This window comes from Adiantum capillus-veneris, chromosome 6 (genome assembly GCF_014529385.1).
Source record: "Adiantum capillus-veneris isolate H3 chromosome 6, ASM1452938v2, whole genome shotgun sequence".
Taxonomy (NCBI): domain Eukaryota; kingdom Viridiplantae; phylum Streptophyta; class Polypodiopsida; order Polypodiales; family Pteridaceae; genus Adiantum; species Adiantum capillus-veneris.
This window is the reverse complement of record NC_140936.1, coordinates 170,465,301-170,478,581: the sequence shown is the minus strand read 5'-3', so window position 1 is coordinate 170,478,581 and position 13,281 is coordinate 170,465,301. Positions and strand designations below refer to the sequence as shown.

The following is a 13,281-nucleotide window of genomic DNA, read 5'->3' as shown; positions in this document are numbered from 1 at the left end:
GCTAGGGTGTCTTATGGCGATGAGCTCTGCTGAAAACGCCAAGTGCTGGGAGATCTTGCTTGAGAGGAAAACGCCACCAAGGGGGAGAATGTCCTGCTTGAGAGAGGGGGGGGGGGGGGGGGGGGGACCTGCTGCCTGTGGCCTGTGTTCTCCTTTCTCTTCTGTCAGATAGTGCTAGCCTTGGTTTGCTTATATATTATCTTACCCAATTTGCCCTACTCAATTCCAAACAAAAGTCACTTAAAATAATAAGTAAAAAATGTCAAAAATAGGAAAAATAGGTAAAATACACTGGAAAATTTCCCTGATGGATTCTGATGGGAATGCTTATGATCATGCTGTGTGCAACCAGAGGATATGCATCTACACTAAGTGCCTGGGCATGCACGGTCTACGAACAAACTCACAAAAGTGCCAGAACACTTGCTAATCTAGACTGACTGGACTGACGGAACCCTTATTATAAAGTAGCTTGTCCACGGACACATAGGGTTGGATGTGTCACGTGACAATCATCCTTGTGAACAATCACGTCTTGATCATACAAATCATCGTGCTTGTGAGAGAACACATCTTGATCATCATGCAAATCATCATGCTTGTCATTGTCATTCAAATCATCATGTGTATCATTATCATGCAATTCATCATGCAACTGCTGTGTGTCATGCTTTGGAGAAGTAGAGACTGAGAGAGTCCTTTTCCTGATTCTGTGCAAAATGTGCATGCACTTGAGAAAAGAGTCGCAACATCTCTTGCATTCTTGCTCTGTTCTCACAATCAAATCTTGCTTGTCTTTCTTTGTTCTCGCGCTCGTGCTCACGCTCTATGGCTTCCATTCTTGTGTTGTATTCACGATATATGGCTGCCCTTCTTTCTTCGTAGTCACGATCTATGGCTGCCCTTCTTTCTTTGTGTGCTAACTTCCTGTCCATAAACAACTGCATCAACTCCTTCATAGGAGTGAGTGCAATCCTTGGCGTAGATGGGAAGGGGGAGGGTCGGAAAAACCTCCTAGTGGGGAAAATTCTTCTTCGCCTCTCTCATGCTCATCACCTCGAAGCGAAGTATCCATTCCGCTTCAAGTGATGACCATCCACTGAAGTCGTGGGTTCTTGTGGTCTTGGGTTCTTAAGTTCACAAGGAACTTGGGTTCTTGGGGGGTCTTGGTTCTTGGGGTTCTTGGGGTTCTTGAGTTCTTGAGGTTCTTGCGGGTCTTGAGGTTCTTGGGGGTCTTGAGGGTCTTGGGTTCTTGAGGTTCTTGAGTTCTTTCGCTTGCAATCTGTGTTATAGAAGGATCTTCCCTTCACCCGATTTCTGCTCTTTTCCGCGGGCGCACCCCTTGGCGGCCTTGCGCTCACACCAAGGTTGCTTTTTCCCACCTCACGTCGATTGGCCGGCCGCTAAGTGCACAGTCCGCTCTCAATGAGTGAAAAGAGGCACAAGGGGAGGCTGGACAAGCCCTTCTTTCTTGGGATTCCTGTCACTCTTCAAAAACACGATTAGGAATCGACACGCCCAAGTGAACTTGGGTTCGTGCAACCTCAACAAGCAAAAAAATTTATGTAGTTCTTGTGGTTCTTTCCTTGAGTAATACAGAACACTGCCAAAGCTCTGATACCAATGTAAGGTGCAGCGGAACCATTGTTGAACTTTGCTCAAGATGAGTGCTCCAAATTGTGCTCAAGGTTCCTTTTTACTTACGGAAGGGAAAGCCTTCCGTTCCTTTAGTGAGAGAGTGCAATGGACACAAACAAAGTGAATGGACACTGTGGGTGAAGGTGCATGAGACTGGGAGATAGAGAGAGAAGAGAATACGACACCAGAGACGTAAAACCCTCCTCCGAAGGCCCCACTCTCAATGGCGAGAGTGGTCTACTATTGATTGCACAATCTGGTACAAGATGTTGATGCAAATCTAATAAGGCTATGTCGAGGCCGACGGTGTGGACGACGAGGAAGAGGCTAATGCTGAAATCTGAGTGCTGCGAATCTGAAACTGTACCAAGACGGGGCTGATCTGCTGTCGTCGCCAAGGGCGGTAAATGCATGCAAAAACGCTGACTGTTTTGAGGTCTGAATCTGAAAATGGTGGACTGTTGTATGGCTGAAAACTGTCCGTTGCAGAACCGTCCACGGCACGCTCTCGCGGCGAGGATGTGCTTCGGAAATGGGCGGTTTGTAGAGGCTAAGGGTTGAATTCAGAAAACGCTGGCAGATTTGCAGGTAAATGCAAAAAACGCTAGGGCTGTCCGGGGGTTCTTCGCGATGGTGCCGATACGGCAGGATCTACATCAAAGGGGCAATCGCTGGCTGATCTTGGGGCTGATCTGCAAGGCGATATGGCTGAACCAAAAACGCTGGCAGCAGATGGTCTAAATCTAAAAACGCTAGCAGCTCTTCAATGCTGAAAAATGCTAGATGGCTGCTGTAAAACGCTGAGAAGGCTGCCCCTTTGCTGGCTGAATTACCCTACTGAAATCGCCAAGGTACAAGGCTGAAAACGCTGAAGGGCTGAGGTGAGGGAAAACGCCAGATTGAGGGGAGGTTCTTGTCTTGCTTGAGAAGGTTCTCCAGAGGCCTGCTGCACTGAGTATCTGATGCTCTCCTTCTTCTTCTGCCAGAAAGTGCTAGCTCTGGTTTGCTTATATATTATCTTAGCAAAATTGCCCTACCTAGTTTCCAACAAAATTCACTTAATAAATAAGTGAAAAATGTCAAAAATAGGGAAAATAGGTTTAATGCACTGGAAAATTCCCTGATGGATTCTGATGGTAATGCTGATGATCATGCTATGTGCAACCGGAGGATATGCATCTAATCTAAGTGACTAGTCATGCACGGTCTGCGAACAGACTCACAAAAGTGCCAGATCACTTCCTATTCTAGACTGACTTGATTGACTGAACCCTGGTCATGTTGTAGCTTGTCCACGGACACATAGGGTTGGATGTGCACGTGACAAACGTAAAATCCAAAAATCCGTACATCTCTGTCAGCGCAAAATATAGGACTCTGTACTGCTGCCACATCATTAACTCGCCACGCAATTGAGTGTGTGTGGGCTTGCTTTACTTTAATGTATTTTGGTCACTTGGGCCCCAGCGGACGGGATCCCATAAGTTGGTGGGAACTTCTCTTTAAAGCTAGTCCACTCGGCAAGACTTTGCAAGTTGGTCAAACTCCTTCGGTTGCTTCGGCTGATTCTACTTCTTCTTCTTAGGGTAAAGGCCCCTCAGTCGGGATCTCGGGGTTGGCTCCATTCTTTAGGGACTTGACATGTCAACGGTTTGTGATATCCCCCCTTCTTGAGAAAAAGTAATTGTCCGCGATTACAACATGTCTGCAAAACAACTCAAGCCGTTGGTTCTGGCTATTTCCGCGACACATCATAGAAGCTTCGAGGATGTGGTCAATCAGTATGCCACAAATACAGATTTTGCGGATTTTTTCACTCGAATACGGAATGGGGAGGTGGTAGCGGGATATTCCATTCGGGATGGCTACTTGATGAAGAAAACGATGTTGTGCGTTACACAGCCGTTGAGGAAAAAGGTTCTAGCCGAATGCCACTGTCCACCATTCACGGGTCACCGCGGCATTGTTACCACCTTGAAAGGTGTGGAGAGATACTTCTATTGACCGAGACTCAAGAAGGACGTGGACGATTTTGTAAGCAGTTGCTTGGTATGCCAGAACGTCAAGTTTGACAGGCATAAAGCACAGGGATTGTTACAACCTTTACCCATACCCACCCGCCCCTGGGAAAGTATTGCAATGGATTTCATTTTGGATCTCCCGAGAACACAAAGTGGGCACGATGGTATCTGGACTGTTATTGATAAATTTAGCAAGCAAGCTCATTTCATTCCAACGAAGAAAACAGTCAAGCCGGATCACTTAGCGAGACTGTTTGTGGCCCAGATCTTCAAATTACATGGCATGCGTGAGACAATTGTCTCCGATAGGGGCCCAGATTCACGAGTTTGTTTTGGAAGGCTATTTGGGAGAACATTGGCACACGGTTGCAGTTCGCGTCATCATTCCACCTGCAGACAGATGGGCAATCTGAGATTGCAAATTCAATGGTGCTGGATTTGTTGAAGTCCTCTTCTTTGGATCTGAAGACTTCATGGGAAAGGTTTTTACCTTTGGTGAAATATGCCTACAATAACACGATAAACTCTTTGATGGGGAAGGTGCCATTTGAGATTATTGAATTTGCTACTAAGGTTCCATCCTTCCTTAGTACGAAAGATAAGATTTTTCTTTGAGGCCGACCAATTCACGAGGGTTTTGGACTTGATCCGGAAGGCCTTGGAGAAATCTCAGGAAAAACAGAAAAAAAGGCAGCAGATCGACATCGTTGCGATTTGAAATTAAAGGAGAACGATTGGGTGCTCTTACATTTTGAGAAGGCACGCTTGAGAAAGAAAAAGGGAAAGGAGCAGCTTTTCTTTTCAAAGCTTAGCATGAGATACTATGGACCTTTCCAGAGTTCCGAAAAGATAAATGATGTCTCCTTTCAACCGAGGCTGCCCGATACTTGGAGACTTCACAATTCTTTTCATGTGAGTCTCTTGAAGCCTTTTAAAGGCGATGTGCCCGATGATGGGGAGCCTGATGAGCAACCCGAAATGGAGGAAAACGACCCGATACTTGGAGACTTCACAATGCTTTTCATGTGAGTCTCTTGAAGCCTTTTAAAGGCGATGTGCCCGATGATGGGGAGCCTGATGAGCAACCCGAAATGGAGGAAAACGAGGAGGTACTCGTTCCAGAACATATATTGGCACAAAAAGATGAAAGGTAAAGCGATAAGACGGTTCTTGGTTACATTCAAGAACTATCCCACATTGGATGCGAAGTGGATGGAGGAGGAGGACCTGGCACATACTCCTCAGATTGTGAATCTTTAGCTTGAAGCAATTGGTTTAGCATAGTCTATTCCGAATCGAACCCCGAACTCAGCTGGGCGGAATTTGGTGCAGTGGGTATGCACAAGAGGGGAATCACTCGACTCCTTTGTTAACAGATTGCCCCGATTTTAATACTAAAGTCATTGATGTCTCTTTTGAGTTTCACAGATACTGTGAACAGACAGTATTCTGCTGTATGACTTTATGAACTGGAATTCCCGATACTGATTTGTACTTGACTTGTTTAAGTGCAGGAACTGATAGACGAAATAACTGCAGCATTTGGGTCTAAAAGATCTCGATAGATGTGATTGCAATAAGGATTAGTTAATCGGGCATCTACGAGGTCCCGAGTGGATTTAGATGCGATTGCTAAATACGTTGCCGATTAATCATGGTCTGAGATCCGAATGAATTTTTGAATGTGATTTTGTCATGTGATGTCATGTGATGTGACTGTCGATGGGTGCATGTGCTAGATGTGTGTTCCTAGTGCGTCGCTACTAACAGCCAGTGTCTTACGACAATTTATGGCCTCTGTCTGTTTTGCAGGCGTAATCGAGGGCGATTACAATGCTTTCAAGAGGGTATGTCACAAACTCGTGACGTGGCATGGGGCAACAGAGCACCCACACACACACACACCAGATTGGCAGGCCCGTGAAAGGCTACAATGACACGTGGCAAAATTCCGGGAATTACGCTAAGGTGCTGACATGGCATACTGTACGGAATTCCGCATTTTACGGCAGCTGTACGGACAGCTTTTTCTACGCAAAAGCAAGGCTGAAAATTGTGTGGGCTGATTTCTACGCAATTGCTTGAGAGGCTTTTGGGAAAAGTTGCTTTATTTTAAGCTTTTGAGAAGCATGGCTTTATTTTAAGCCTATTTTTAAAAGATTGCTTTAAGTGGAGAAGCTTTTAGATTTTGAAGCTTTTTGGGGCTCTACTTTTAGCATCCCTCGTAACCTTTGAAAGAAACCCAAGGGGGGGTCCCTCTGCACAGCATCTAGACGCAGAGTCTGAGAGCGAGCACCCGCGGGAGTTGTACTTTGCTCGAAGACTAATACAAAAAGAAATACCGAAAGGGGCGCCAGTCTTTGGGGCCAATATCTCTAGGCACGGAACTCCGCTAGGCCACTCGAATCAATTGTGAAGTGTGAATTGTTTTGAAGTGAATCTCTGTTGTGTCGCGGTAGAATCTTGACTTGGAGTGTCCAAGTTTGTTACAATAGCCTTTCAAAGGCATGATGTAGAAGTCCTCATGCCCTAAATACCCCTGACAATGCAACCGAAGTTTGCCAATGACAGGTGTAATGGCTATGTCCCATCCGGGTGCTACTAGAACTGCCTCCGCTGGTGGTCCCATCCTGTCGGGTGTAATCTCGAGCCACGCCGCCTATTCAGGTGAAATGAAGTTGGCCTTGGCTCCTCCATCGAAGAAAATCGGGGCTTCTTGATCTTTCACTTTGCCCCAAGCTCAGCAAAGTTCTGTACTTTCATCAATTAGGCTTGGTCAGTACCCATGCAATCTGGTATCAGTCCTGCTTTCATCTTGCCTCTTCTGCCACGTTCCTCTACTGCTCTAGAACTCTCTGGCCTTTCTTCAGTCTGTTCTTGTTGTGCCTTTTTGAAGCACTTTACTGAGATGTGCCCATGTTCCCCGCAACCAAAACACTTCCCCTCTCTGATATAGTTTGCTCTTTCTCGAAGAATCGATCGGAGTCGTGCATCCTTATCCTTCTTGTCTTGGGAACTCTTTTTCTTTCTACTTTCATTGTTGGAGGTTTGTCGGGTTCTCTGAGTCAGAATCTCATCAGCGGGGTAAGTCAAATTTCCCGAATGTATCGAGAAACCCCGTTTCGCATGAACCATTATAGAATTTGACTTTTGTTCCAAGCAATAGGCATGGATCTCTGTAGGGAGTCCGCAGCAAAACCGCTCAATCTGTTCCTTAAAAGAGACCTTCTTAAATGAAGAGGTTGGTAGAAAAGAGTCCCAAAACCTCTCACAATAAGCGTCCAAAGAATCTCCCTTGGTCATCCGAAGATGGTTCCAAGTGATTCGTATATCTCGTTATACTCGGGGTCAGCTAAGAAGAAATAAAGAGCCTTTTGAATTTCAATCACTTGACTGAAGCTTCTTTTCTCAGACGAAGAGTGGACCACCATGTTCGAGCATTTCCTTTAAGAAAAGATGCAACCCTCCTAATCTTGGAGTGCTCTGAGTAGTGCCCTCCAGAGAAGGCTATGTCAAACTACTGGATGAAGGCCAAAGCTCTTGGAGCATCTCGGAATCCACAAAAGGATTCAAACTTTATCGACTGTCCACCTTCTTTAAACTCTTTTGCTTTCTTGCTTTCTTTGCATAAAACATATGGTCATCTAAGTCCCAACTGTCAAAGGATGACTCCTCTGTAGAGCTATCAGAAAACGGGCGGAATCTTGGTTTATTTGCCTTTTTCTTGCCCTTTTCAAAGCTTTGCTTTTTGCTTCGCTTTTTGCCTTTTCTGTCCTCCTCGCTCGAGTCAGAAGAGCTAGAAGGACTGTGCGATATGGATGTGATTGCTAAATGGTTACAATGATCATGATTTGTATCCGAGACCCTCAACAGATATGTGATTGCTCAGGAGTTTGGTGCATGAGTACATAGAGTAAGTGTCTACTAAAGAAAGTTTTTGTCCTTTGGTTGTTTTTTTTTCGGACGTAATCGAAATTCTTTCAAGAGGGGGGAATGTCACAGTGATGATGTGGCATGCCCAATCAGAAGACAAATGGCAAAGTGGAAGAGAAACTGAGCCAACCAATTGAAAGAACTTATGGAGCACTCGCCGAGGTGCCTAAAACCATAAAAACCAAAAGCTTGAACTCTACAGCTGATTCTCGCAAAATGCGTATGACACGTTATCGTGGCAGTCCATACGAACAATGACGTGGAAAAACAGTACGGATCTTCCACGTTTTGTACCGTTGATGTCACGTGGCAAGTTGTTCAGATTTCTGCAAATTACATTGACTTCTTTTTTGGAGTTTCCAGCACTAGCTTTTAAGAGCAGATGCCTTTGGGTTACTGCTTTTAGAACTGAAGCTTTTCAGGGCTCTGCTTTTGGGCATGGGCATTCCTTGTGACTTTAAAAGAACCCATGGGCCTCATTTTTTGCAGAGCATCTGGACACAGAGTCTTAAGTGCAGGCTGAGGCACACTTTTCTCAAACATTGCTCTCAATTGGGATGCTACAAAGACTATGTACAATCAAATAAGCTAGTTCCTATATGAAGCAACTGACGTCTACGCTCTCTCTCTCTCTCTCTCTCTCTCTCTCTCTCTCTCTCTCTCTCTCTCAAAGTTCAGTGATTTTGCACTTTTTGTTCGTGTGTTGCTATTGATTTCTCACTTGGAGTGTCCAAGCCTGTAACAGGGGTGCACGAGAAGAGGAGGCCATGGATGATGGAGAAAGGGAGAGAGCTTGAGTGACGAGTCTGGACTCTTGAGCAATCAGAGCTTGAGAGGGAGGGATCTTGAGAGGGAGAGGGCTTGAGAGGGAGCTTGAGAGCTTGAAAGCCTTGAATGGAGGGGTGAAGTTTCAAAAGGAAGGAGGGGGAGTTATTTTATAAGTGGGAACGCACGGGGAAAAAACTTCAGGTTTTAAAAATTGGACCATTTATGCCTGTCCAATTTGTTCCGCCCATTCCACCCCTTCCAAAATGTCTCGTTCCACTTACAACCAGCACAGTGGAACAGCTGCCCGTTCCAGCCTGTCCCATACACCTGAACATGCCCGAATTGCCGTTCTAGCGTTGCAAGGGCCAATTTTAGATGTCCCTTGTAACACTGTTGGCAAGTGCTGGCATGTTGGTGGGCTTGTAGGCTAAGCTCGCTGCAAACTCAACATAGGCAACAAGGGACACACTAGGAGGGGAGGCCACGGGTGTGGCTACGCAGGACCAAAGCGGCAAGGGCTTCGGTAAAATCTGTGGCGATGGGACGTTCCAGGCTCTCTCTCTCTCTCTCTCTCTCTCTCTCTCTCTCTCTCTCTCTCTCTCTCTCAAAATCATAAAGAATATACACATTGTAACTCGCCAAAAGTCCACCAATCTCTCATTACTAGAGAAGAGTTCCAAACTGCCAGCACATGATCAGATACTAAACTCAAACATGTTCAACTGGATTCTATGCATCCTAGTACTACTTTATTTTATTTCATCTATCACACATAAGGAATGCTCCATTTTTAAGGGCCAGCCAACATAGAGTAGATGTGCAAATGCAAGAAGTAAGAAAGTGAGAGAATTCAAGAATTTACCGAAGCTAAAAAAAAATCAAGATTTACCCCAGTCCAGCCAAGCCACCCACTATGCGGAAGTAGGTTGGGCTGCTTAAATGCCCATATATTCCAACAAAAAAAAAAGTTTATATTCTCAGGAAAAAACTGCAGTTACTAAGAGATCGCTTGACGATGCAGAACTTTCGAGCTAACAGCGAATCGAGGAATACCTACAGATGAGCTTCAAGCATCCTCATCAAAGGTGATAACATGAAGCCTTCAGATCCTTAAACGCCAGCACAAATGCCCAGAATGGATACTTTATGCGTAGATGCAATCAATGCATGGACAGCTTCCTTGGATGAAGAAAGCAGAAATTCTTCCAAAAATAGTGGACAGAGAGATCGAAGGAGTCACCTGAGAGATGATGGGTCAGTAACGGTGCTTTGGATCGAGCTCGTCGAAGAACAGTCTGCAGAGCCATGAACGCTTCCACAGAGCCGCGCATGAGTGCACGATAAACCTAGAGTTGAAAGCGTACAGAGTAGCAAAGAGGGAGGACTCTCAGGAAGAGCAAGACAATTCTTTGCGCGCGCGTGTGCATGCGTGCGTGCGTGTCCGTCTGTGCGCGCGTTGAAGGGCACTACAAGAGGAGTGGTTTTTTACTGCTCGTCACTTCGCATTTTTGAAACTATTTGGGCACGGTAGAAAGAGAGGAGAGGAAAAAGAACAAGTGCACTGTTTTCACCTTGGAATGGCGCGTTCAAGAGCTGAATGCTAGGCCTGTCTGTGGTAGAGATGACGTCATGAGCAATGAGGCGTCCAGGCAGCAGGCCGTGAAACAAAAATTTGTGTGTAAAAAATTTGGCCGCCAGCAAGAAGACAGCAAGGGGCCTAAATCAAGCCGGTGTGCCAACATGCCTCGAACCCAAGATCCGACAGCGAGAGCCCCATCGTCGCAGCTTGTTGTAACCAGTCCACCATCGGGGTTGATTTGTCTTAATATTGGAATAAAAGCACCTTATTAAAGATGGTAGACGGGTCCCAGCACAGGGACTCGGTTTTCTATTGGGGGTTTTACCCTAGGGAACAGACAGTTGGTGACCGTAATTTAAGCAACTACATGGTGAGGTGAAGGTTGGGAGCCATGCAAGAGCCTGCATTGGTCATCAATTTGAAAGTGAGTTCGTGTGTGCAAAATGCATGTGGTGCATGCGTGCAAGGAAGGGGACTGTGTGTAGGTGGACTCTTCAAGGTGAAGAAGAAGAGCTTTTTATTCTTGTTGGGTATATGAAGAATAAAGAATGTGGGTGGATGGTTGGTCGCTTGAGTCACCGCCGTTATAGGCAAAGGCGTAGCGCCTTTACCCTATCATACTTCCACTTAAAGACGATGCACCGATGAGTGGGACCTACTAGCTAAACTACTAGTATATACAAAAAAATAGGTGAGAGACTCTCTCAAACTATGTCCACTAACTTTCTTAGTCGATCTATATGCCGCCATATCCACTCTAAAGATAGAAGAGCGTCCCGCATACAACTTTGTATGGTCTGCATAACTTAATGATACATCATGTTGGTGTCAGTCATCCGACTAACAATCCTTGCTACAAATGCTCCCACTGTAGTTGGTAGGTCGAGCCTCAATAATAGTAGTTCGTACATGAGACACTCGAACGTTGATGAAATCTGTGCAAAAGGTTGTTCTAACTTTCTGTCATTAAATATCTAATATCTAACCAACCCAAATGATTTTCTCATATTAAATTGATCATTTAATATGGGATAATAAACGGGAACAAGGGTTAGAATATAGACATGTGCTTACGGATCTATTTCAACACGGGGCCAATGGTAAAGGGGCCCAAATGAGAGATGGTCTGTCAAAGAGCAAGGTTAACTAATGAAGCTTAAAAGACCTTAGGGTTAACTTCATTAAAGACCTCCAATGGTTAGTGTTAAAAGTCCTTTGACCTTAAGCAAGCTAGGGTTGAGCTTGAGGTGGGAACCCGACCTAAACTTAAGCAAGCTAGGGATGTGCTTGAGGTGGAAACCCGACCTAAACTTAAGCAAGTTAGGGCTGTGTTTGAGGTGGGAACTCCACCTAAGGTGCTTGTCATGCTCGATGACTAAGATACTTGAGGTACTTGTCACATTTAATGAGGAAGTTGCTTGAGAAGCTTCCTATGCATGGGGGGTAAGATGCTTGAGTCAAAAGAGAACCTACACACTTAATGAGGAAGTTGCTTGAGAAACTTCCTATGCATAAAAATCTCAAAGTTAGGGGAATTCTAAAAGAGCACATGAGACACATGTCAGACTCTCACTAAGCTTAACCATATGGTGTGCTTGAATGCTATTGGTTGGGCTAAAGAGGAGTCCAATGAGATTCTACTTCTATCTAACAAATATCTAGATATTTTCAAGCTCTCTCTCTCTCTAAGGGGTAAGGAGGACACTTGTCAAAAGACTACCCATGTGCTTGACTGCAGGCTGCATGTGATTGGCTAGGGGGAGAGGGGTCCAATGAGCTTGTAGCATGTAGAAATTTCGCCCAAAGCAAGGAAGGGGGGTGCTAGGGGGATATACTACACACACACACACACACACACACACTCATTTGCAAGGCTATTCTCACTTGGGGAAAGTGGAGGAACACCACCTCCTTCTCCAATCTTGTGAGAGTGAAAGCCTACACCAATACTCTTGACTATGGAAAGAAAATATAACCAAGAGTCATGCTTCAATGCTTAAGCTTGCCATCTTCTCCATCTTCATTACTATGCTATTATGTATGCTAGCAAGAAGAGTAATGATAAGTGAGGAACTATTTCTTTCTCCTATGGAATGTTTCTTCTTCCTCTTTCCTATCCTCATTCCCCGTTAGCTCTCTCCACCTTCGAAGGTGTTTGAGGCCTTGGGACTGAGGCTTGGGATAGTTAATGCTTTCTTCAAGTTTATGTTATGCTTGTGATGCATGAAGCTTTTCATCTTCATTGCATCACCTAAGTTACAAGGAACACAAAGATTGTATTGTACCAAGTCTCTCTTGATGGGAGAAACTATAATACAAATGCCTATTGGAGGGGGAATCGGCTCCATATGAATCCGGTCCTCAATGATTGTCATGTTCTCTAAACTCTCTCTCTCTCTCTCTCTCTCTCTCTCTCTCTCTCTCTCTCTCTTGCAAAAGTATTGTTCATGCCAAGTTAAGTAAGTACCATGTTTATGTTGCTACCATCAATTAAGTTCACCCTCTATGCTCACAAAGTAATCCCTCAAAAGTGATTCACCTAATTTCCTAATTCCGCTACTCTCAAAGTTCATAGGCCATTTCCATTACACTTTGCCTATGCTATCTGCATGTACTGCATCATCAAGATTTCTCATCACTTATGAATGTGTCATCGTCGACACTGACAGGGGTATGTCCATGTCACCCATAGGCGACTATGAATCCGAGCATCAACTCATCAGCCTCTAGAAAGAACATATCAAAGAACTCCATGTCCATCCTCTCTGCTTGTGCCTCTAGGGAGCAGACCCGCTCTACATCTGTTTGCATAGACTTTGACAACACATATTATGTCTCACTAGAGCATTGTCACTCTACATGTGTCTCTCCACAATCTATTGGCATGTCCTACAGAGCTAAATTCTTTATCGGGTACGCATGGTCGAGCTCAGGCATAAAGGAGGCACATCTCATCTCTCTCTCAACGCATGCCAACAACAAAAATAAGACCATGTTGTCTTGTACCTCAGATACATGCATAGGATATACCAGGCCACATCTCGTCTCTCGCTCAACGCATGCCAGCAACAAAATTGTGACCATGTTGTCTCGTACCTTAGATACATGCATAGGATATACCAAGCCACTGCGGACTCCCCTGGAAGTGGCTAGTGATTTGCAATGCATTTGGAAAGACTGCTCTGTAAGCAGTGTGTAACACCCACAATCTGGTAATTGTTTCATTGAGATCAAACTTTGTCTCAACAAAGAAACATAGCCACATGTCATTGCGTATAGGAGGCAATGACAAACAAACATCTCATGCACTTGCAATATCAAACATTGAACCATTGGCCAAGT

The 13,281-nt window shown here is 44.9% G+C and overlaps 1 protein-coding gene across 2 annotated transcripts in view; it reads right to left on the bottom strand.

The window, feature by feature from the left end:
• The window catches only part of LOC147456705 (dihydrolipoyllysine-residue acetyltransferase component 3 of pyruvate dehydrogenase complex, mitochondrial-like), an 81,546-nt gene extending 71,682 nt beyond the window's left edge, over positions 1 to 9,864 (bottom strand). For both annotated transcript variants that reach the window (XM_086515149.1, XM_086515150.1), the window contains exon 1: positions 9,601 to 9,864. In XM_086515149.1, the coding sequence (XP_086371275.1) occupies positions 9,601 to 9,691 (91 nt within the window). In that variant the 5' untranslated portion in view covers positions 9,692 to 9,864. The remainder of the gene's footprint in view (positions 1 to 9,600) is intronic.
• Between the last annotated feature and the right edge of the window lie 3,417 nt (positions 9,865 to 13,281).